The 26,754-nt window shown below is 33.2% G+C and overlaps 1 protein-coding gene and 1 long non-coding RNA gene across 2 annotated transcripts; one reads left to right on the plus strand and one right to left on the minus strand.

Annotated features, from left to right (window-relative positions):
• On the minus strand, positions 1-836 carry LOC141671429 (uncharacterized). The gene is made up of 4 exons (XR_012555135.1): positions 689-836; positions 494-582; positions 198-290; positions 1-99 (listed from the first exon to the last, which is right to left on the minus strand). It is a non-coding gene; the product is annotated as an uncharacterized LOC141671429 (long non-coding RNA).
• Positions 837-5,076: 4,240 nt separating this feature from the next.
• LOC141673329 (uncharacterized) lies at positions 5,077-7,551 on the plus strand. Its single transcript, XM_074480064.1, has one exon. The coding sequence runs from the start codon at positions 5,077-5,079 to the stop codon at positions 7,549-7,551; it is 2,475 nt and encodes an 824-aa protein (XP_074336165.1).
• The last annotated feature ends 19,203 nt before the right edge of the window (positions 7,552-26,754 follow it).

Genomic DNA, 26,754 nt, shown 5'->3' on the forward strand with positions numbered 1-26,754 from the left:
TGCAACTTCATCATTTAAAAAATTACCATCTTCGTCCATCCTTGCTAGGATCCAAGTGTCCGACCGATCTACTTCCTCTGCATCTGGATGAGATTCAGTCTACATTTACATGTAAAGGATCACCTTAGTAATAACATAAACATGCTTGTAAAATTAATATGAAGCAAAAAATGTGCATGTTATTTCATTTCACTAACCCATTCATTCTCGAGATTAGCATAACCTTTTCGAGACATTCGATGTGGATATTTACTCAGCTTCCTTCTTTCTTGTTGTTCTTTATGAATTTTCTTCATAAAAAGCAGCAATAAGGTTAGAAGATCATAACTAAGTAAATATTAAAATGAATAAAGCTAAGTAGAAATATACCAGAAACTCAGGCGACGTGCGATCAGCAACAAATATGTCCCAGTGTGATTTTTCTATAAAAGTAAAATCTGCAGGAGGATGTGCAAAAAATTGAGGTTGATCCAGATAAGGAAGAATGTAGTACTTGGTCAGCCGACATTTAAATTCCCTCCATTTTGCCCCGGCCGATCTGAATACCAACTTTTTTGCAGACTCAGGTACAACATAAGCCATCTACGTACATATACCAACAAATTTAAAGTTAAAAGGTGCTAGTTAATGAAGAACAAATAATAAAAATAAAAGTTAAAATGATGGAAGTTATTTATATTCATTTTACCTGCACACAGTCCCAAATTTTTGTCTTTGTCTCTTTAGGAACACATTTCCAAGAATCATGCCAGATCGGGGTTTTGGTTCTTGCCAAAACTCCAATATATGATTGCATCTCTTTACCTTCTTCACCATATGGCTCTCCTTTTGCATTAAAAGACACAGTAAGTTTGATCCCTCGGATCTTGCGTTTCACAATTCGGTGCATTGTTACACAGCCTCGCTTCAATAGTTTTAGTCCTTGAGTATTGTCCGGTTTGGTAACAACTTTTTCTCGTTTTCTTTTCTTTGATATTTTCTTTTGTAAGTTTTCAGAAATGGCCTTCTTCACAGTTTTTGGGGGAGAACTCAATGGAGTGGAGGTCTCGCTATTCGTGGACTTTGTCTTTCTTAAAGCCCTTAGCACACTCATTGTCCTTGGATGGGGTGAAGATCGTGTCTTTTCGAACCCATTCCTGTGAGACGCTTTCTTTTTCAAATTTCCCTTATCTGCCTTGGTCTTCTTCTTAGGAGTAGCCATAACCTATGAAGTACACAAACAAGGAATAAGTACAACATTAACATGACAGTAAACTCAATAAAACTCAAAGACATTACAGGTAAAAGAACCTAAAAACAACAAAAGAATAACCATCTGAGATATCTTAACTTTCCCACTTAAAAGCGTATTATAAATTTTACTTAAAATGACACACTTTGAGTGCCTAAACTAACCAGAGATGTACACAAACAAACATTCAACCACCAATAAAATCTAGCTTATAATCGTACAACTTACGGCATGTGAATAAAGATAAATTATCCATTTATTATAGGACAGTAGCACAGGGCACATTCAACTAACTAATCGACTGCAGAGTAATAACAAACAAACCAGTAATTTCATCTCAAAAATCAATAGAAACATGAAACAAAAAACAAGAAATTAGCACAGTTACAAGATTTCAAACAGAAATTAGCACCCTATTAATATCCATTTGGAACAAAAAACAAGAGAATAGCAAGAACCAGGGGTTTCATCATGAGATAATTACAGTTTAAAACCAGGGGTTTCATCATCAACACTCAACACTCCACAATTGCATGCAAAATTTACATAATAAAACAAACCAAAGACACTCCACAATACCATCAAACATTGCATGCAACATTCCGCAAAGCAAAGACACTCCACAATACCATCAAACAGAGCATGCAACATTTAAATCTCATAAAATATTGAGTTAAAAATAAAAAACCCCAACATAGATGAGGGCTTTACGGTCTCTAATTGAATTAGAAACATACCAGTATAATCGAATGGAAGAAGAGGAAGAAGATTGTGTGAAGAAGAGGAAGAAGATTGTGTGAAGAAGAGGAAGAAGATTGTGTGAAGAAGAGGAAGAAGATTGTGTGAAGAAGATCGCCGTGAAGAAGAGTAACTGATGATGGGGAAGAAGGGGGTTGGGGAGTTATGACGAGGAGTAACTGATGGGGAAGAAGGAGGTTGGGGAGTAAAGTTTTTGGGGGATATTTCGGGGATACTAAAAAAAAAAGGGGGAGATGAAATTTAAAAGAGAGGGAAAATGAAAAAAATTCACTTCAAACCAACGGCCTAGATACAGATCTGGTTTAATCCAATGATCAACAAAATCCGTTATTATTTAATTTTTTTAAAACCTAAAAATCAAAAATTAAAAAATATATAAATTATCCATATATTTGGAGATATAGTAACTGTTGTAAGATCAACTATCACATAACGGTTCTTACAGGATACCATTATCATATCCTATATTATTTAAATAATAGTTGTGTAACGGTTTCTTACACAAACCGTTGTCTCATATATTTTCCAACAAGAGTTTTTTGTCCTAAACCGTTGTCTATAATCTAAAACAAAAATAAGAATAATCTATTGTAAAACTTTTAATTTTTAAATGTTCGATGTTTGCGAGTGCACATATGTTGATAAAACATTTGACGTAATCCATAAAAGTTAAATTTTTGGTACCTTAAAAGTTCGATAATCTGATTCGAAGACTTCGATTATATCACTATAAACAAATAATAATAATAATTAAGAATATTACTATAAACAAACGTAGATTACGCTGACAGAGACGTTTGTGAATAAAAATTTTATTAAACAACTAATAATTAAGGATATTAAGTTTCTCTTTGTAAAATTTTAAAATAATTAAAGTTGGAGTTGTAACTAGGGTGGAGCACGGTTTGGTTTGGGACATTTTTTGGCCAAAACTGAAACTAAAACCATATGTCCTTAATTTTAATATTTAATAAATGTAAGTTGAATTTACGACTTATAAGTTGATAAGTAAGTTATGTTTCAAGATGTCAATCTAATCAAAATTCATTAATTTTAATTAGATGTTGAATTGTTGAATTATGATTTTAGTGAAAATAAATGTTAAGCTATTTTATTGAAAGCTGAAAAAGACTTTCATACATAAGAAAAAAGAATTACTATCGTTGGGATCTGATTCTACAGTAGAATCAGATCCCAACGATAGTAATTCTTTTTTCTTATGAATGAAAGTCTTTTTCAACTTTCAATAAAATAGCTTTACATTTATTTTCACTAAAATTATAATTCAACAATTCAACATCTAATTAAAATTAATGAATTTTGATTAGATTGACATCTTGAAACATAACTTTATAAAATAAAGTTGATGAAGAAGAAAAAATCAAAATATATTCAGAACAAAGTACGTCGTTACTAACATTCAACTTATCAGCTTATAAGTCGTAAATTCAACTTATAAGTAGGGTCGACTGATAAGGTGACTTATAAGGGGTTACGGTTACGATATAAGGATCACTAGGGGAGGAGAATTTATGATTATGCCTCCTGAGTTAGAGTATGTCCCTAAATGCGGTTTAGCTTGGTTCACGTGGTTTGCAGGCTATTGCGTGAACCCGTAGGGTTTACCCAGTGCGCACCTGAAGGGTAGCGGCTGCGGGTTACCTACAATAAAAAAAATTATTTGGGGTTAAGATAGGGTTTAAAGTATAATGTTTAGAATAATTGATGAATATGCTTAATAAGAAAGATTCAATTAATATAAAAACACATCTGAACATCTTTTTCTAGAAAAGGTATCAATATTGTATATGATAATCATATTCATATTCGAAGCACATCCATATGTTTGGATCATTGAAAGGGTGATTTAATCATCCATATAATTGGATCGTCGAAAATATTTACAAATTTAAAAAATATCGATAAACATGGGATATCAACTCCAAAAAGTCGAACTTATCGCTAGTGAGTTATATGTAACAGTTTACAAACAACTATTTAATCTAGTGTTGGGCAATAGTTTTTCAAAAACACTATTATGTAAAACAATATATAGTTCGGAACTCCCAATTGTCGATACGATCAAGTTGTAAAAACAAATAACAAACTAAAGATAATTAGATGATTTATTTACCGATCGTTTAACACTAATAATATAAAAAATATTGAAATTGAAAATGATAATAAAGACATTCTAAACGATTCAAACTACACTAATATCTATTAAAGAACATCTTCACAATTTTTCGTGTAATATAAATTCGATATTCTTATTACCGACATACTATTTCGTTAAAATAATTTGTGATTATTTATTTTTTAATAAATTATATAATTTATTCCTCTATATTAATTTATTCAAATACATAAAATCCAAATTATTGTGGTCCTAGAAAATAAATGAATTAATATTATTCAAAATATTTTAATTTATGAGCCATGTAATTCTTATATAATAATTTAGCTGAGACTTAAACATATTATTAATTACTTTTTATTTCAGACATATATTTGTTCAGACATATGTATCTGTCGGAACAAGAACACATTTATTTACTTGGTAGTTAGGCCGTTCATCCATGTCCATGTGCTCTCAAATCCATAATACTCTCAAATCTATGCTCAAATTCATGCTAATACTCTCAAATCTATGCTCAAAATCGTGCTCATACCCTCAAGTCCTCGAATCTAGATATCAAATCCATGTCACATCAAGATTCCAAGACATCAAGATCTCGGGTTTTAAATTTATTTTCACACTTGAACGGGTAAGTACAGTCTTTTATGAAGTCTGGTTTATATGTACTCTCTTTTGAATTCATTTTGATGAATTCATTCTTTTGTGATTCTGAACTAGGGTTCATATTGATTTGGGGGAAATATAAAGACTTCACAATTCATTTTTAAGAAGCTATAAGGATAGGTAAGTACTTTAATTTATGCATTTGGGTTATATAAGTCCTCTGTTTTGAATTCATTTTGATGCCTTTTTTACTTCAATTAGGGTTCAGTTATAAAGATTTTGGGGAAATTTAAAGATTTCATAATTTAGTCTGAATTTGAGGTTCTATTCAGACTTTTAAAAGATGGATAGGTCATGGTTAAAAGCGGATAGAAGAACGAAAGAGTTCAAAAAAGGAGTGGAAGATTTGTTAATATTTGCATTTGAGAATGGTTATAATGCAGAAAAAATCAGTTGTCCATGTGTAAACTGCGCACATAGTAAATCATGGAGAGCGCAGATAGTTAAAAACCATCTTTTTCAAAATGGTGTTGATCAAACTTATACACGTTGGATATGGCACGGGGAGAATAATTCTGTAGAAAGTTCTAATGAAACCGACACTTCGGAATCTATCAATCAAGGCACCTCAAGAATGGGTGAACGTGACGAGGACGACGACGATGATATGTCTTCTGATGAAAGTTCGGACGAAACCGACACTTCTGATTTCATTAACCATGTTAAAGGTGAACATCAACCTCTTTATCCTGGATGTGGGAGGTACACTAAGATGAAAGCTCTGGTCCAGTTATACAACTTGAAAGTGAAGCATGGTATGTCTGATTCATGCTTCAGTGATATTCTGTTATTACTTGGCTCTTTACTTCCAGAAGGCAACAACATCCCTTCTTCCTTCAATGAAGCAAAAAAAACCTTATGTGCATTAGGAATGGGGTATGAAAAGATACACGCATGTCCGAATAATTGTCTCTTATACCGTGGCGATTTAGATGAAGAACAAACTACTTGTCGCGTATGTAAGGCCTCTAGATGGAAATTGAATAAAAAAGGAGATGAACTTGAAGGGGTCCCTGCTAAAGTTCTATGGTATTTCCCGCTGATACCAAGATTACGAAATTTATTCAATACACCTCACATTGCAAAGGACATGACGTGGCATGACACCGAGCGACAAAAGGATGGTAAAATGAGGCATCCGGCTGATTCAATAACATGGAAGGAAGTCGACCAAAAATGGCCTGATTTTGCATCAGAGACTAGGAACCTTCGATTAGCTTTATCTTCCGATGGTTTCAATCCTTTTCATGGAAACCGTACTGATTACTCAAGCTGGCCTGTTTTGCTATCAATTTATAACCTTCCTCCATGGCTTTGTATGAAGAGAAGGTATATTATGCTCTGCTTGTTAATATCTGGACCGACTGAGCCTGGAAATGATATCGACGTGTTCCTTCAACCACTAATAGAAGATCTGCAAGAGTTGTGGCGTGGGAAACAAATGTACGACACTTATAAGAAAGAGTCTTTCATGCTTAGGGGCATTTTATTATGGACAATAAGTGATTATCCTGCTTTAGGGAACTTGTCAGGAAATGTTATTAAAGGGTATAATGCGTGTACTATTTGTATTGATGAAACGAAAGCTACTAGGTTGGTTAATTACCGTAAGACGGTGATTATGAGGCATCGAAGATGGTTGCCCCGTAATCATCCTTATAGAAGGCAGAAATCAGCTTTTGATAACACTGTGGAGAAGGGGGTCGCCCCTGTTCCATTAACCGGAGAAGAGGTTTTTCAAAGAGTACAGCATTTAAGGGCCCATGTATTTGGAAAGAAACAACGGCAACCACGATGGAAGAAAGGTGAACCTCGACCTGTTTGGAAAAAGGTTTCAATATTCTTCCAACTTGAGTATTGGGAATTTTTGCCAGTTAGGCATGTTCTCGATGTGATGCACATCGAGAAAAATATATGCGAAGCCCTTGTTGGAACTTTACTAAATATTCCGGGGAAGACAAAAGATAGGGAATCTATCCGTCTTGATATGGCTGAAATGGGAATAAGAACGGAGCTGAGACCTAAGACTCCTGGAAAGAAAGAAAAGGTACCGTTGGCATCATGGAACTTAACGCATGTAGAAAAAAAAACAGTTTGTTCATCATTTCTTAAAATGAAGTTGCCAGATGGATTTTGTTCAAATATTAAGAATCTTGTAAACATGGAAAATCTTCGGCTTGTTGGAATGAAATCTCATGATTGTCACACGATATTGCATCATTTGCTTCCAATCTCAATTCGATCAGTATTACAAAAACAAGTCAGGTGCACAATTATTAGGTTTTGCCTTTTCTTCAAGGCAATTTGCAGTAAATTGATCGATGTAGACAAGTTGGAAAAAATGCAGAGTGAGTTAGTGGAAACATTGTGCCAGCTTGAAAAGCACTTTCCCCCTTCGTTCTTTGATGTGATGATCCATCTCTCAGTTCATCTCGTGAGAGAGGTTAAACTTTGTGGGCCAATATTCCTTCGTTGGATGTATCCCTTCGAGAGATATCTAAAAGCGTTTAAAGGATATGTACGGAACCCGGCTCATCCCGAAGGGTGTATTGCTGAGGCATACGTTGCCGAAGAGGCGGTGGAGTGTTTGGTGAATTTTGAAAAATCTACCATAGGAGTGTCTCAAAATGCAAAGTATGAGCAGAATGCAAGACCTCTATCTGGTGCGACATTGATAAAGCCGAGCGATGAGGACTTGCATCTAGCACATTTGTGTTTTCTCCAAAATACAACTAATATTAGACCATATTTTGAGTAAGTTAGTGATATTTAAGTGTGTGTTATTTCATTATTTTATGCACTTTGATTAATATACTAAAGAAAGTGATTTTTCTCGCAACGAGCATATGGCATCTTTGATGACAAGATACCAACAACATGAAAATGATGAAGTCTGGCTTAAAAACAAGCAAAATGCAGAATTTCATAAATGGTTCAGGAAAAAGGTATAATTGTTATTTGAATAAAAACATCATAAATAGGCCTAGTTTATATTTTTCCCTGGTAAATGTATTTGTTATTTGTTTATTTAAGCAAACATCATAATTAATATTTATCAATTTGTTTTAAATAGATTCAATCAGAATTGTTGGATGACCATAACAACATACCTGAGGAGATAAGGTGGATTGCTGAAGGGCCCAACAAGAATGTCCCTACATTTAGCGGATATAGAATCAATGGTGTTACGTTTAGCACCAAGGAGCGTGATGACACTCGACAAGTTCAGTGTAGTGGTGTCTGTGTCGTTGCAGATACAATGCTTGTACAGGGTAAGGAGAAGAATATTGAACATACTTCACAGACCTACTATGGAGTTATAATAAGTATATGGGAGTTGGACTATAACAAATTTAGAGTCCCAATATTTCGTTGTAATTGGGTAGATATGAACCAGGGGGTTAAGGTAGATGACTTGGGATATACAATTGTTAATTTGAACAAATTAGGTTTCGTAAATGATCCGTTCGTGCTAGGAAAACATGTTAAGCAGGTTTGTTACATTGATGATCCTCTTGAAAAACATTGGTATGTCGTGTTGAAATTACCGGAAAAGAACTGTTATGAACAATGTGACGATGAAAATGATGGATCAGTAGAAATAGAACTTGAGAATGAGCTCCACTTGCCAATGTTTCCCAATGTTGACGAACTTGATGAGGAAAAAGCTAGTTATATGCGGGACGAAGATGAATGGATTCAACTCCCATGATGGTAAAAATTACCTTCTTTTAAGTTAATTTCCTAGAAAATTACCCCAGCATGAGTTACCTCTCTGCCTTCTATAATTTATTTATTCGTAAATCTTTTTTTACTTCTCGAATTATTATTTGCCAAAATTTGATAATTTTAATTAATCAGTGTCAATTACGATTATTGTTTTAATATCTATGAAGTTAGCAGTTTTTTTAATTTTTATAAATGATTTATCATACTGGAATTTGTCATTTTCTAATTTATCGCTCCCTTTTTTCTTGATTGTTTGGACTGTCTGGCATTTATATGTTGGATTCAGTGTCATCTAATTATTGGACAGTAGTGTTGATGGGCCATAAACCCTGTTAATCTTAAATTTGTAACCATGTTCAGTTTTTTTATTTTTCTTTCAGTGACCAATGTGATTATTGATCCGGATTTCATTGTTTCCCGTTTTTGCCCATTTTCGTGGAAAAGCCTGTTTGATTGCATTATTGGTTTTATGGACATGCCTAATTAAAACTGTTGGTCGCTTGTCAAGGTTTTGGTTGGAATTCTGATCGAATAAGGTGTTCATATATGATACCCTGCTTCTTCTCTGCCAACAACTTGTTACTGGGGGTGGAGGGTTACCAGCACCTTCTTCCACTGTCTTCAGCTGGAGGAATTTGGTCCAAGTCAACCGGTGACGATTAAAAAACGGGAACTTACTGCCAATGAAAAGACCCTGGTCTAGCTGCAGAAAAAGTCAAGAACACGGGTATTAGAAAGACACAGCGAGGAAGAAAATACTCAGTAATCATCTAACATCAACTCATCAAGTTTCTTCAAGAAATACTCTTGATATTTTACTTATTTATGAACTTTTATCAATTTGCTTACCTGGAATACATTTCTTTCACCCACAATTGCTCCATTGACAAACTTTGTGTTGTCTCTTGTTATATTAGCCTGTAAGAATGCCATTCGATCAATGCCAGTGCCACTGAGGGTTGTCGGAGGTCCATCAGCACTTACGCCTCCACTTGGCAACACCCTTTGCTCAGCTGGACATATATTACTACTTTCATCTCGTGTTGTTATCTCTTCCATCACAATTCCATAAGTGAACTTGCTTTGACGAGTGAAATTCTGCAATAAGTAATTATTTGTTGGGTGTGATAAGTAAGCTTACATAACATCTTAATAAGTAATTTGGTTTGTGAATTATCCAATTAAAATTAGTTGTTGACTTGAGGAAATATTCTGATTTGCCAACTTGATTGAGGGTTTTTTGCTAGTCTATATTGGTTGGATGATATTTTGTTAGGTAGTCATTGGTTGGCTACTTTTGGATTAATTTTCTGGGGATTTAATATATATACAACTCATTTTTTTCATTTTAACATTACTCAGAGACAACAGTTTATAGATAATCTATTAAACCATCTTCTACCTAGAGTTTAGACAACATGCCTGAAGAACCAAACCATTGTGTGTTTAAGTTTCTAACAAGTTTTTTACATCTCAAACCGTTGTCTATTAGTTAAATTAAAATAGGAGGGAGAATGAAAAATAAATAATTCAAAACAACCTCTAAAAGTATCTTTTAAAGTGTGGTGTTTAGACAACGCGTTATAAATCTGTCGTGTAAATCTTATAAATATAATGCTTTAAAACACCATTATCTGTGGCCTTTCCTTTTAACAATGGTATAAACGCACAGTTGTTTGATTTTTAATGAGACAAGGGTAAGAATAAGCACTTGTCCAAATTACACAACATAAGCAGCAAAACCATCGTCTTAATCTGATAAATGGTTGTTATTTAACAACAGTTCTAGCGTGTTGTCTTAGTATTCTAAGACAACATTTTAGTTTGCACACTGTTGTCTGATTCCATGGGAGGGCATAACAAAGACAACAGTTTTTGAACTAATAGATAACTATTGTCTGTCCTTAAGCTCACACAACTGTTTTTTTTTCAAAATCATTTCACCGTTGTTGTATTTTTTAGGACAACGGTATTTTTTTTAACCGTTGTCTTTCAACCGTTGTCTGATTGCATTTTTCTTGTAGTGCCTTAACATGCTTCGTACCATAGCTGTAACATTTCTGTTACGTCACTCCACAACCCCATTTTGCTGTGGGGTATATGGAGTAGTAAAATGTCTAACTATACCAACCCTTTCATAATAATTCAAAAACTCAGTAAAACAAAATTCCCCACCTCTATCCGTTCTAAAGACCTTGATTACTTCACTCGTTTCTTTCTCAACTTGTGTTCTAAATTTTTTAAAAACTTCAAATGCTTCATTTTTTTCTTTCAACAAAAAAATCCACATCTTTCGTGTATAATCATCAACTAGGAAAAGAAAGTACCGATTTCCGGTAGGCGTGCAGGGAGAGATTGGACCGCAAATGTCACCATGTATAAGCTCTAGTCGTTCCTTAGACCTCCACCTAGTTTGTGGTGGAAATGCCTTCTTGGGCTGCTTTGCCATCAAACACCCTTCACATATCTTTCTTGATTGCACAATCTTTGGCATCTCGTACACCATTTCATCTCTAGACATCTGACTTAAAGCTTGGAAATTCACATGTCCTAGTCTTGTGTGTCATAGTCGTGAGTTCTCCTCTGCTTTTGTTAGTAAGCACATTGGTCTGCTTTTCTCCAAACAGATTTTGTACAATCTAAAGAAGTAAACATCCCGCAGCAGATTTTTTCGCCATTTTTGAACATAAACGATACTGTACCCTTTCCTTTTACATTCACGGTTGATCCATCCCCAAACCTTACTAGTCTAGTCATATTTTCATCAAGAGTTTTGAACTTCGCTTTCTGCCCCGTCATGTGGCTTAACGCACCGTTATCCAGATACCAGACTTGTGAGTCCTTTCTTTCATCTTCAACCTTTAAATCAGGTACCATTCTTTCTTCATTTAACAGTACAACCTCCTAGGTTTCACACTCTGTGAGAAGGAGCGCAGGCTCATCTTCTTCCAGTTTCGAGAGGTTGACTTCCCTTTGTGAGTCCCTCACATCTCTACGCGGTTTGCAACACTCCGAGGCAAAATGTCCATAATTCTGGAAATTGAAAATGTCACCCTACTTTTATCTCGTCCCATACGATTGTCTCTTCCCCGAAATTCTGAATTTTCTCGAGCTCCCTCTTTGCTTGTCTGCCTTAACCACTCCTCACGGGTTAATAGCAGCTGAGCATTTCCTTCTTTCTTTCTCCACTCCTCCTCTGTCAACAGGAGTTTTCCTTGATTCATTTCAGTTTGACCACGAAGCCTTTCCTCATGGGCCTTTAATGAACCCACAACTTCTTCCACGGACATTACTTCCAAGTTTCCAAATTGCTCAATAGCTGAGGCAATTTGAAGAAATTTGGAGGGAACGGCCCTAACTAGTTTCTTTACCACATAGGTTTCCTCCATTTTCTCACCCAACGCTCTAATGTTAGTCACCAAACCATTCAGCTTCATGTAAAAATCATCCAATTGATCTCCATCTCGCATCTTCAATGATTCAAAATCACCTTTTAATGTCTACGCCCTTGCTTTCTAGACTTTGTCAGCTCCCAAACTTACTATTTTGATGGCATTCCAAGCTTCTTTTACTGTGTCTTTCTCTGCTATTGACAGTAGCAACTCCTCTGGTTCTCCTTGATATATGACTACCAATGCCCGTTTATCCACCTTTTCTTCAACATGAGCTCTTGGATCTTTAGGGTCAATCGCTTCCCATACTCCGTGAGCTTGCATGAAGACTTTCATTTTCAATGCCCATGCAGCATAATTTGTTTTTGTCAGCATAGGGTAGCTTAAGCCAAACGTACTTTCTTTAGGTTTGCTTGTATCACTGTTTGGTGAGGTCGGTATTGTTTGGTTGGCTCTGATACCACGTGATGTATATGGTTGAGTGTTTAACAATTAATGCAGCAAGATAAATGAGAAAACAGAAGAGTTTACTACTTGATGTACTCTCTCTTATTAATCCAGAAGTGCAGTTACAATACATATATAGGAATGAAAGCAAAACAGAAAGCTAGAAACCCGTACCAACGTGATAAACCAAAGACCCCTACTTCTACTCTACCACCTTATCCTTATTCCACTAATCCTACAAACTCTCAACTGATATAAAGACTAAATCAAATCATATGTTAACAACTATATACCTCAGCTATTAACACGTTTATTACACTTATATATGCTTGGATTAAATATCCAACAATGTAGTATTCTCAAGAATCAGATTCACCTCCAAATTGGTTAGTGTGATTGCACATTCTATTATCATCTCGTCCCTTGTTATTCTAGTCTTTTTTTGAGTTTAAGTAGCTTTAATCAATGTATATGATTTACATCAGTAAATATGTCTGATCAACTCAAATTGTTTGTAGCTTCTAAATGCTAATTCTGATGTTACATTGAGCACTCTTTTCTCTTGAGTAGATAAGCTGAAGTTTAGATATATATCTTTGTTTTTCTTTTGTTCAAATAGATGACTAGTTCTGTGACCATAAATCTAAAGAACTGAAGATTGGTATTGCACGATAACTTATTGTTGTTTGTTTTATAACTTATTTTTATCCATTTCAGGTTATGTACGGACCTATTAGGGATTTAAAAGAAATTCTTGGTACCAAGTCTTTAGTAGTGTGCTTGAATGGATACCAGCACCAAGATCGAGATGACATTATGGTCTGGAGCTACTATTATGACTAAATTGTAAATCGATTACATTAGTGTCAAAGAAAGAATAGATCAGCTACATTATATAGGAATGTTTGACTATGTTCTCTCTGACAGGACTCTCGTACTTCTAGAATTATTTTAGAAGACTTCAATAGTGTCTTCAACAACAAATTCTATCGCAGTCATTTTGATGATCTTAGTAAGTTGACATAAATACTATTTTTATGGGTTGATCACTTGATGCGTTGCAAAATAATCACCTTTTCTTTTTCTCATTTATAGCTTTGTCTTATTATAGTTAATATCAACTCTGCAGCCATAGTTGAAGCTGCTTCCATTGTTGCACGATCAGTGTACATACTTGCCAGCGACAACAAGTAGTTGAGTCCTTCGGCTCTGAGTTCTGTCACAGTAAAAACATATTTAGTTGAAGAACTATTGGGTTGCTTATTATCATGTGAGCCTGGATTATCATGTGATCTGGTGAAGCGGTATATTTTACCCACCAATTATTTCCCCAGCCATTAGGTTGGTGTCATCTTGGAGGAACCATATTCAACTCCATATCTTGGTTATGTTGGTGATGTTCCAAGGTTTGTGTGGATTTTTCTCGCAAAAAAGACATCCTTTCCATCAAAAATGATAGTCCAGTCTATCCGAAAGATTGTAGAAATATAGGTGAATCATGCATAAGAGCAGAGACAGATGGGAAGGGAGTATGTGTGATTACTACAACAAGGTATCATCTTAGAAGCACTACATAAAATATCAATGTAAGAGTATCTTAGCTACTGCAACCTTACTGCAGTGATCATTGTTTAATTGCTGACCTTTATATAGAATTAGAAAATTTCATGATAGAAATGAAATGCAATTTTGTTGTTAAAAGCTTTTGTGTCCAACCAAGTTTTTAAGATATTATATAATCACATGTTCAGGTTGTGGTTGAAGTTCATTGTGGAACAAGGATTCTTTCCATATTTTGTGCCCCTGTCGGTCTTAGACGAGTAAGAACTTCTATTTCTTTTTTTCATTAAGTTGATATGTTGATCAATTCACTCATACACACACAATGCACCAGCACATGTACATAAATTATAAAGATGTGTAGTAAACTAGTGTAACTTTAGCACTTAAATAATTCGGGTATCATTTGTAGGAGGTTTTCCTGTCCAATGTTAATGTGCAAATGCAAATGGATTGCAAGATGATTGTGAACTCCAGTTGCAAAAAATGATAGGATGGAACTTGGGCCTCTTCAGAAAACAGGAGCAACTTAGATTAGGAAGGGGAATTTACATTTCTGTATTATATACCCAAAGGTTAAATATAATTATAGAAGGTGAGTAGCTAAGAGAATATTTATGTAAATTATTCTATTTTTGAGTTCTGATTTGTATAATTATTTGCATAATTGCTTGTGATAAAATTCAAATTTTAATTTGGTGTTCAACTGAGATACAATTGTATTTAGATTGGAATTGGAGATTGAACATGTTTAGAATTTATTTTGAAAGCTCAAATGACTGGAACCAGAAAAGCATCAGAAAGATGCATGGTTTTAGAGAATAAAACTTACGACGAAAATTATGGGTTATTTACGACAGGTTGTTCATTATTATTTTAGAAATTTATTAAAGGTGCGTCCCAAAAGATTTAAAGTGACGATTTTTTCAGTCAGAACTTAACAACATACGATGATTATTTTCGTCGTAAATTGATTTATTATTAAATTGTTAATGTGGGCCCACGTTCACCAACTTACGAGGCAGTTTTATCTTGTGAAGAAAAAACGAACTTACTGCTTGACCAAAAATGATAATTTTTTTCCGTCGTAAATAGATTAATTACGATGATTTCAGTTCAAAAAAAACCGCCGTAAATGGCCAGATTTCTTGTAGTGAACTAAATTACCTTTGTACATTTTAGTTAGGTAATAATAACAAAAGTGTATTATTGTATTCCTAAATTATAATACAAACTAAATTTTTATTGGTATGTTTCATTTAGGTAATAATGAGAAAAATGAATCAGTGATGCTAAATTATTACTTACTAATATCTCTCTTGTTATCCTTACTATTATATCTCTTTTTATCCTTATTCCCTTCCTTTCTCCATTCATTTTATGCTCTTTATTCTCTGCTCTTCTCCATCCTCTGCTCCTCTATGTGTTTAAGGGGGTTTGAGTTTTAATGATTGTGGCTGCATTCTCCCACTTTACATTCTCACCATTCTCTGTTCCTTCAAGATTGCAGCTGCATTCCAACTTCTTTGGAACTGCATTCCACCTTCTTTAGATCCTCTTATTTTTCCTAGAGTTGAGACCTTCCTCTAGTAGCGATTCATTTGTTATGTCAGGAAGCCTTCCTCACCTCCTGATTTATTTGCAATTAAGCCAATCAAAAAAATGATACATGTCAGTTGAAGGTTATGGAAACAAATTAAATAAGTAACAATTCAAGTAGGAAATTGTAAAATTACATAGGAATTCCATGGTTCAGTAACTAGCTTTACTGAGGGGATACATGTTTCTTGGAGCATTTTCTTCATTATTTCCTGCAAATAATTCATTCATAAATATAAACTCATATAATAAAATATAATAGACAAAAAAATTATAAATATATGATATCTTTGGGATACATAATCTTAATATTTTCTTTTTCAATAAAATCTAATATTAAAAATCTTGTAAAAGATTTCTAATAAATAAATAAAAGCACATCTTAATTCCAAGAACAAAGAATAGAATGGCATAGTGGCAACAAGTGGAATTACAGATGTGGGTTCGAACACCATGACTTTCAACTATTAAATACATCTTTTTTCTTCGAAGCAGCTTAATTCATCATTAATGAAATCAATATACTAGATTTGTAAATAGAATTTGATTTTTGACTACCAAAAGAGAGAATAAAATTTGATCTCCAAGGAGAAGCCTTTTTCATAAGCAACCAAGTATTTTATCACAATTTTTGGCTGATGGCTAATGTGGCAACAATTAACTCACTTATATAATGATAGAATGTAATCTAGAACCTTCCAAAACTAAGGTTATAATAGGCCTGGTTGAAATTGGGCTATCTAGGACCTTCTACAAGATGGAATAGTCTGTTTGATGTTATAGGCCGTTTCATATTGAAAAGGCCACCAAGGGTGGAAAACATGCCCCAAAAAATAAGTCATATTTGATGAAAAAGTTGGCCCAAAAACTAGAAGAGGCCCTATTTTTGAAAGTTAGAAAAAAATGTAGATAAATTTACTAGATAAATTACTATATAGTAAATAAATTAATATTTAAGTCAATTTATAATAATAAAAAAATTATCAACTTTTTATCATGATGATAAAATTAGTTATCTATGTAAAAATTATCAACTTTTTATCATATGTAACTCAGTTTTATCAATTTTTATCAACTTTTTATCATCTTTATAAAAATAATCAACTTTTTATCATCATGATAAAAATTATTAACTTTTTATCGTATGCAACACAATTTATATTCATCCTAAAATTTTTGGACAAGAAGAGAAGATAAACCATTGACAGCGAAAGAAGATGTGAGATTAACAAAAATGGAAAAAAAATCTATAACAGTTTACCAAGCTTTTTGTAAAATTTAAAAAAAGATTAAAATGAAGAAATAGGAAATATTTAAAAATATTTTTTGAACTTTTTTAAAACATATTTCTTTTTTCATAAGAAAGAACTTTAAAATTTAAACTTCTTAATTTTTAATTATCGACGCAAAATAGTCTATTATGTATAAGGGAATATTTAATTATAAAGTTTACATTCATATTTGATATACTTTTGTGCAATATTATATATTTACGTTTTTTTATATAATTTTTTTTCCGATATCAATTTTTATTTATTTATTTAGATCTATATTAATTAGACTATAATCTTTTATTGTAGAAAGGATGGAATTGTATTGAAAATGATTGGAGCTGAATTTAAAAAAAATTAGGCTACAAGCGCAACACTTACTACTTGGGATATACATGACCCATCTTTCATATATGAGATTGAGGCCTTCAATAGCCCATATAAAAATAACCGGATTTTCTTTCATTCTAGATACAAATTTCACTTCAAGAAGCCCAACTTGAGATGAGAAAAGTCAATTATGAATTTGACTTTCTAAAACCATTTCAGTTTGGGAAATGTGTTTCTATGAGCAAACATTAAAAACTTACTTTTTACTTAGCCACTGAGAGGAGAAGTCAAAGAAGTGGAAAAGAATGATTTTATGTTTAAAGATTCCATAAGAATAACACCCCATAATTCTTGGTTGTCTCCACTTTGTATTGTATTCTAATATTCTGATGAAACTTATCACTTTTACTAGTGGTTGGGTAGATTATTATTGTTTGAATGCTTTTTAAAGTCCTAAACTCTATGAAAATTATATAATTTTTGTTTTTTGAGATTTATTTTCAATTAAGTCTATATATATGTCAATACTTATAGACATATATGAATTAACCATGGTATCTCCTCATCCAAATATTTTTTTGATTGTTATGTTTGTAAAGTCGGTTAATATTTCTATGTGGTAATGAGATTAATTTATAAGTGTGTAATTCTTTTTAATCTTTTTATGTGATCATACCAATAGAAGACTTGTTTTCATGTGGTCATGGTAGGTTTTCTACATGTATCCTTCATCTCAGAAGATTTCACAATTGTGTCATGAAGTTTGGGTGGATCTACTAACTTTTCAATCCGTTTATTTAATATAAACAAACTTTTACTTGCCTACTAGTTACTCTGTTCTCTATATCATCAGTAAAATGAAAGAGAAGCAAATCTTTATTTCCTGGCCTATAATGATACTCTACTTATTCTAAATTGCAATTGATACAATTTTTGTTTTGTTTACTTCTCTTTTGTTTATATATATATATTGTATTCTATCTTTTTTTTCATGTTGCTCATTGTATTTAGGATATTGGTGGAATTTGACTAACATGGAAATATTATTACAACACTTTGTGATGATGTTGTAATATCAATTGCTAGTATTGGACATTCTTGTATAATTTGTCCTAGCACACATGAAGGCAAAATGAGTACTTTTGAGCTTAAACATAATCTTCTTTTAAGATTACGGTCTTCCATGATCAAAACTTCTATAGGTTTGTAATCATTGTTGAATGTGTGGGACCTGATATAATGGATTCTAGAACTTTAAAGATGAATTTTTATTCTTAGGAAAAGTTAGGAAATGAATTTTTGTAGAAGTTTTATCCCGCATCTAGAATGCTGATCGCGACATGTCAAATACCTGGATTTTAACAATATGTGACTGAGACATATATGGAGAGACATATATGGAGTACTATGCTGGATTTCATAAGTTATAAAAGAGGTGCCCTCAACATGGTTTCACCAAAGAGTCTGCTACACTTCTTCTATCATGGTCTTTTGAAAGATGAGAAAAGACTACATAAATATACTGCTAGAGGTATTTTTGTAGATTTGACAAATGATTCTGCTAAATAATTAATAGTTAAGACAAATGCTAATAAACTGCAATATAGAACTCCTCTAAGGTCAGAATCATTTATTACGGTTGAATTAAATTAAAATTTGAAAGAAACTGATCAAAACATAGAGAGATTCAGTGAATTACTTATGAAGGGAAGAATCCACAACCTTAAGTATGTGGTAATTGTGCACCTCCTGGCTATTCTAATAACTCGTGTCCATACTGGATTTACATCTTGTTATGAAAATTTAAATACTATATGGCATGATTATCAAGGAGATAATCTATTTTTTGATTCCATAATCCAACTGGAAAATGTCAGCATAATATGATGTGCAGTTATCAAAATTTAGGCAGAGCATGACTATGCTTCCACATAATATAGTTTCCAATAAAGTGAACGTATCCATAAAAATTTAGCCAGTGTAAGAAATAATGAGAATTTATTGGCAAGGAGTTGAAAGAAAATTAAAGATGGAGAAGCAGTGTAGTAAAATTCTCAGGACATTCAAGGAAGTATAAACGCAACTTGGAGACGTGGTTATGAATTGAATCAAAAGCATGAGTTTGCTGAAACTCTTGTAACTATGGACCACAATAAAAACTTGAGTGTGTGAATTTCATTACAATTACAAATAACAATTATTTAGCTAAAGAAAGCATGAGTTTACAAACTAATGACATATTTGATGTGTCAACGGAAGAATCTGATTGATGCATGATGATAGTGAGGAAGTGGTTGCAATTGAACCTAAAGAAGATCTTAAAGTTGTGCTTGAAACATGAAAAATATATTTGTAAAGAAGATGACATGGATTTGCGGGGAATGGATTGTGTTTCCCTTGATGAAAGATTTATGACACTTTCAAGAGATTCATGAGGAAACTAAGTCCTCTATATATTCTTGAATTTGATCTTGATGAGAATTTCGCTCTTACGGGGATGGTATATAAAGTTTCAAAAGGTTGTCATTTCATCCTATATTATTATAATTATTTTTAATATTATTATTATTATTATTATTAATATTAATATTATTATTATTATTAATACTGTTATCACCATTATTATTAGCCCCCTATAAGTAGATTTTGTTTCTTTTCTCTCTTTTCGCTCCCCGCAAGATGCCTTGATATTTTTTGTGAAGTAAGATTTCCAGTTGGTAATGAAATTAAATTTGGAAAATGTTCATAAAAATACAGAAGTGGCCTGTTTGGGGTGCTGATTCGCGCAAGTCCATGTTACTCCAATTATGTTTTTATGGGGATCCTTTTATCCCGTGGTGTGTGATGTTTATTGCAGTACTAGAAAGGCTCAACCACTTGTGCTATACTTATTCTTGTATTAAGATATACAGTAACGGAATTCAAATGATGTAATTCGATTTAGACAGCTCGTTAGCTCGTTAGCTCACCCTACTCGAACTTATTTTACTGGACTAGTCTCGGCTCATTTTGTTAAATGAGCTTGAGCCTAGGCATAGGGTTAGACTCGGTTTATTAAATCAGTCCTGTTTGGGTAGCATTTTAGAATTGATTTAGTGTAAAATAAACGAGTCATCTCACCCTACTCATTAAAATCAACTTGTTTAGCTAAACGAGCCAGCTCGATCAGACTCGTGAAAAGAAACGAGCCAAGTTTGGGCAGAGTCTTAGACTCGATTAGTTGAATGATTTGGCTTGTTAAGACTCAATTAAACTCTGCTCTAATTATGGGCGACTTGAAACTTAGCTCTCCAAGACCAAATTATAACCTTACTTCATGCAAATGAATATGGAAGTATTTTTGACTTTATTTTAAAATAATACCTTTTTCTTTTTAAATTTTTTGTATTTATAATATGATATATATTTTAATTCTTTTTATGTATATTTATTATATATTTTGTTCATTGAGTACAATAAAACATTCAAGCATGGGAGGTGTTCAGAAGATTATTATTGTTATTATTATACATGTAATAAATTTTATAAGAATAATGAATTTCATTAATGTAAATTAGTTAGAGAATGTCATGTTAGACTGATTAGTTGCATATTCGAAAATTAATTCTTATGATTTGCATCTAATTATATAGTTGTGTTCTATGTTAGTTTCATAACATCGTATGATCTCGATGAGTCAGTGACTTTTGGTGATATTTTGTTTAATTTGTTTTAATTAAGACTTGCTATGATAACTTGTTAATGATGTTACAATGCTAGTATCACTACTACAGAACTTGTTTCCCTACAGAATCTTATGATGCTCTTGAACTGAGACTTATATATCCTTATTTCTTGAGGGATAGCCGCTTGTGGATAATAAGAATTTATACTATTCATTTTTTAGATGGTACTTAAATGCTAAAGTTTCGAGGAGTTGTGGGATATATGTATCTTTCAAAAATAAGAAAAAAAATATAAAAAATGAGTATCCACTATAAGAAATTTGTAATCACACAACACCTATGAAACAACGGTCGACAAAAATATCGTTGCCCCAAATTGGTAGACAACTGTGAATTTTCCTTCCTCGAAAAACTGTTGTTGGACTACATGTAGAACAACAGTTATAGCTTTTTTTTGAAAGACTTGTCTATGTGGCATCCGCTTATCGAGCTAGAAAATAGTTCTTATACTACACTGTTATCATACATCTTTAACATAACAATCCAAAACTGTTGTTAATAAGCTAAGTTATTGTAGATCAGACAATAGTTTTCGACTTAATGTTATGTAATTTATACAAGTGTTTATTATAACCCTTGTCTTATTGAACATGAGACAATTGTTTTTACATACCACTGTTAAAAGGAAAGCTCATAGCCAATGGTTATTAGTAGTGTTGGGTAAATGAGGTTCAAACAACCGGTCTTGTGTCTTGTTGTCTAGATGATTGTTTTACACATTATGACAGTAAATGTTGTTTCTTGAGTAATGGTACAAAAATTGACTTGCATATATGCAAGTCCCCACAAAACAAATCCAAAACCATCGAACCAAGAAATTTCTAAACCATGAATCATCCGACCAATAAACTAACAATCAAAAAATCATGAGCCAAATTAGAAACCAAATATACTATCTCAAATGGATGAATTCAACTATTAAACTAAAAGTTAGGCGATAAATACATACAAATCAAAATGTATTCTCTTTATAGTAATACAAAGCTGTAAAATGCAATCTCCGTTTCATGGAGACCGCATTTTGCAACTCTTGCATTACTATAAAGAGAGTAAACCTGGACACGTATAGATTCATCAACAAACTAAATATTTTTACAAATTTGCAAGTTCATCTATGAATTGCAAAATACACAAATTAATCACAATGCCAAGATACTACAAGTCCAGTGAAGAATATAATCAAATAGTAGTGTCCATCCAAATTGGCCAAACTGTCAAAAAGTTCTTGTAACCTCGGCTAGATCAACATCATCATTTAATCCAGGTTAACGAGTCAATCAATGACGACGTAAATTATTTGTCACTTGAGTAGTTTAAAATCACGCTCAAAAATCGAATCGATCACTGAAATCAGAATAAAAAATTTAAATATTAGCAAATATTAAAGAAACAGGGTTCATGGTACTATCAATGTATGCCTATTATAATTACATTAAACCAAATACAAGGCAGAATCCAAATAATTATGATATAATAAAAATTGCAAAAATCATAACTTTAGTACTAGTAAGTGACATAAATCAATAAAAATATGATTCGGCAAATTAAACATTTAAGAAATTAAAAAGAAATATTTCCAACAAAAGAAATAATGAAAGGCAGACTTGTACTCTTGTTGGGTTAATTTTGAAGATATGTGACTTAAAAGAAATGTAATTATTACCATTATGGAAATTGAATCCATTCTTCTTCCTCCCACATATAACTAGCTTCTTCGTTATCCTGTTCCTCAACACTCGGGAACAGTGGCACATGCAACTCATTCTCAAGTTCTATTTCTACAGATCCATCATTTTCATCATCACAATGGTCATAATAACTTTTTTCTAGTAATTTCAACACTACGGACCAATGTTTTTCCAAAGGATCATTAATGTAACAAACTTGTTTAACATGCTTCCCTAGAACAAAAGGATCATTTAAATAACCTAATTTGTTCAAATTAACCAATGTATATCCTAAGTCATCTACCTTAACTCCTTTGTTCATATCCATCCAATTACAACGAAATAGAGGGATTATAAACTTGTTATAGTCTAACTCCCATATACTTGATATAACTTCATAGTAGGTGTGTGAAATATTTTCAATATTTTTATCCTTACCCTGCACAAGCATTGTATCTGCAACAACGCCAACACTGCTGCACCAAACTTGTCGATTAACATCCCGCTCCTTGGTACTATAAGTAATAGCATTAATTTTATATCCGCTGAATGTAGGGACAATCTTGTTGGGGCCTTCTGCAATCCACCTTATCTCCTCAGGTGTGTTATGGTAGTCATTCGACAATTGTGATTGAATCTGTCCAACAAGAAACTGATGAAAACTATATTTGATATTTCTAGAGAGTTAAATTATTATACTAATTTAGACTTGAAGTAATAAGAAATAAGCTGATAAATTAACAAAAAAAAGAAAGAAGCTGGATAATGTTTTAAATAATTTGCTAAAGTAAAAAATATTTGGTAAAAAACTCCTAAATTTAAGTTGAAGTGCAAAATAAACTGTTTAATGCAATTATTGTGAACACGTTAATTAGGCCTACATATAATGCTATTAACCATAAAAAACTTACCTTTTTCCGGAACCATGTGGGGAATTCATCATTTTGCTTATTTTTTTGCCAGACTTGGTCAGTTTCATGTTGTTTAAATCTCTTCATTAGAGATGACATGTGTTCACTGCCAGTGAAATGAATTAATTTAATATAAGAATCAAAATGCATACATATTCAGAAATAACACACTTATGATTGGGTAATACTCACTCAAAATATGGCCTTATCGCATTACTATTTTGCAAAAAACATAAATGTGCTTTATCATTGTTGCACCAAATAAGGGTCTGCACATTGCATCATTCTCATCCCTAGAACTTTGGGGAAGTCCTACGGTAGCTTCTTCAAAATTCAATAAACACTCAACCGGCTCCTCGACAACATATGCCTCGGCAATACATCCTTCAGAATGAGCGGGGTTTCGTACATATCCCTTAAACACCTTTATATACCTTTCGAAAGGGTACATCCAATTTAAGAATATTGGCCAGCAAAACATAACCTCTCTAACAAGATGAATGGAGAGATGAATCATCACATCTAAGAAAGATGGGGGAAAGTGTTTTTCTAGGTGACATAATATTTCCACCAACTGAGCTTGTATTTTTTCCAGTTTTTCTATATCAATGACTTTACTACAAATTGCCTTGAAGAAGAGACAAAACCTAATAATTGTGCACCTGACTTGATTTTGCAGGACTGATCGAATTGAAATAGGAAGCAAATGATGCATTATCGTGTGACAATCATGAGATTTCATTGCAACAAGTCGAAGATTTTCCATGTTTACCAAATTTTTTATATGTGAAAAAAATCCATCCGGCAACTTCATTTGAAGAAAGGATGAGCAAACGGTTTTCTTTTCTCCATGCGATAAGTTCCAAGATGCCAACAACACCTTTTCTTTCTTTCCGGGAGTTTTTTGCCTTAACTTCGTCCTTATTCCCATTTCAGCCATATCGAGACAGTCAGACTCCCTATATTTTGTCTTTCCCGGAATATTTAATAAAGTACCAAGTATAGCTTCACATATATTTTTCTCGATGTGCATCACATCGAGAACATGCCTAACCCGTAAAAACTTCCAGTACTCGAGTTGGAAGAATATAGAAACCCTCTTCCAGACGGGTCGAGCTTCACCCTTCTTCCATCAAAGTGGGCGTTGTGTCTTACCAAAAACATGGTCCCTTAGATGCTGTATTCTTTCAAGAACCTATTCTCCGGTTAACGGAGTAGTAGCAACCCCATTCTCTTTAGTGTTATCAAAATTGACTTTTGCCTTCTATACGGAAGATGCCTGGGCAACCACCTACGATGCCTCATAATTACTGTCTTACGGTAATTAACAAGCCTTATCAACACATACCGTACAAGTATTATACCCTTTAATGACATTTCCTGACAAGTTTCCTAAGGCTGGAAAGTTACTTATTGTCCATAGTAAAATCCCCCTAAGAATGAAAGACCCTTGCTGATATCCATCATACACATGTTTTCCCCGCCACAATTCTTGCAAATCTTCAATAAGTAGTTGAAGGTACACGTCGATATTGTTTTATGGCTCAGTCGGTCCTGATATCAATAAGCAAAGCATAATATACCTTCTCTTTATACAAAGCCAGGGTGGAAGGTTGTAAATTGATAGAAAAACTGGCCAGGTTGAGTGATCAGTACGGTTTCCACAAAAAGGATTGAAACCATCGGCAGAAAAAGCTAACCGAAGGTTTCTACTCTCTGATGCAAAATCAGGCCACTTCTTGTCAACATCCTTCCATGTTTTAGAGTCAGTCGGATGCCTCATTTTACCATCCTTTAGTTGCTCGGTGTCATGCCAAGTCATGTACTTCGTAATGTTAGGTGTATTGAACAAACTCCTTAGTCTCGGTATCAATAGGAAATACCATAAAACTTTAGCAGGGACCCCCACTAGTTCCTCTATTTTCCTATTTAATTTCCATCTTGAGGCCTTACATATGCGACAAGTAGTCTCATCTTCATCCCTCTGACCACGGTATAAGAGACAATCATCCGGATATGCGTGTATCTTTCCATATCCCATCCCTAATGAATATAAGGTTTTTTTTGCTTCATTAAAGGAAGAAGGCATACTGTTACCTTCCGGAAGCGTAGACCCGATCAATAGTAAAACATCAGAGAAGCATGAATCAGACATACCATAATTCACTTTTATGTTGTATAACTTAACTAAAGCTTTTAATTTAGTGTAACTCCCACATCCAGGATAAAGGGGTTGATGTTCACCTTTAATATGGTTAATGAAATCTGAAGAATCCGAAGAAATATCATAATCCTCATCGTTAGCTTGATCCATTCTTGTGGGAAATTCATTAACAGATTCTGAAGTGTCGGTGTCATTCGGTACATGATTATCTCCTAAATTTGACTCCTCGTGCCATATCCAGCGTGTATAAGTTTCATCGATACCATATTGAAAGAGATGGTTTTTGACTTCCTGATGAGCTTTCCAGGATTTACTATGTGCGCACTTTAAGCATGGACAACTAATTTTCTCTTCAGTATACCCCTTTTTGAATGCAAATTTCAACAAATCTTCAATGCCTATTTTAAACTCTTTTGTCCTTCTATCAGCTCTTAACCATGATCTATCCATCTTTACATTAATGTGGACTAGCTAAAATCAACAAATAGCAAGACAACTCTATTTTTCCTACAATACAATACGAGTTTAACAAAAAAACCTCAGTTTACTAGACTCATTGACTAGCTAAAATATCATCCCAATATTCACTCATAGACCAGCTCAACAACTTGTTAAATATCATCTCAATCTTCACACATAAACCAGGATAATTGACTAATTGTACATATAGAAGAGTAGAAAGATAACTTAAATTATAGAATTTATTTAAATTGATTTAAAACAATTTCCCCCAAATCGACATGAACCCTAATCCAAACTTCCACATTATCTATACAATCCAAACAAAATATAGAGGCAAAACAATTATCAAAACAGTTATCGAAATAGATTTATGAAATTGAATTCATTAACATCGAGTTTTTAGAAAAAATTACCTAAAATGTGTGGAAGTGTATATGCTCTGAATGGAGATTATGTCCTCCTGGTGATACTAATTTTCCCTGAATCGAGATTATGTCCCAGTGATGTTACGAAGACAATTTGCCCTAAAATGAATGAAGTGAGTAAGCAAAGGAGATAAAGAAAGAGATGAGAAGAAGAGAGTAATGAGAGTCCCGACCAAACTGAGCTCAATAATTATGTCCTTATTCCGACACAATTATATAAATGTAAACTTATGTTAAATAATAATATTATATATATACATAAATATGTATACAATTTAT

The sequence above is a fragment of the Apium graveolens genome, chromosome 7 (genome assembly GCF_009905375.1).
Source record: "Apium graveolens cultivar Ventura chromosome 7, ASM990537v1, whole genome shotgun sequence".
Lineage (NCBI taxonomy): Eukaryota > Viridiplantae > Streptophyta > Magnoliopsida > Apiales > Apiaceae > Apium > Apium graveolens.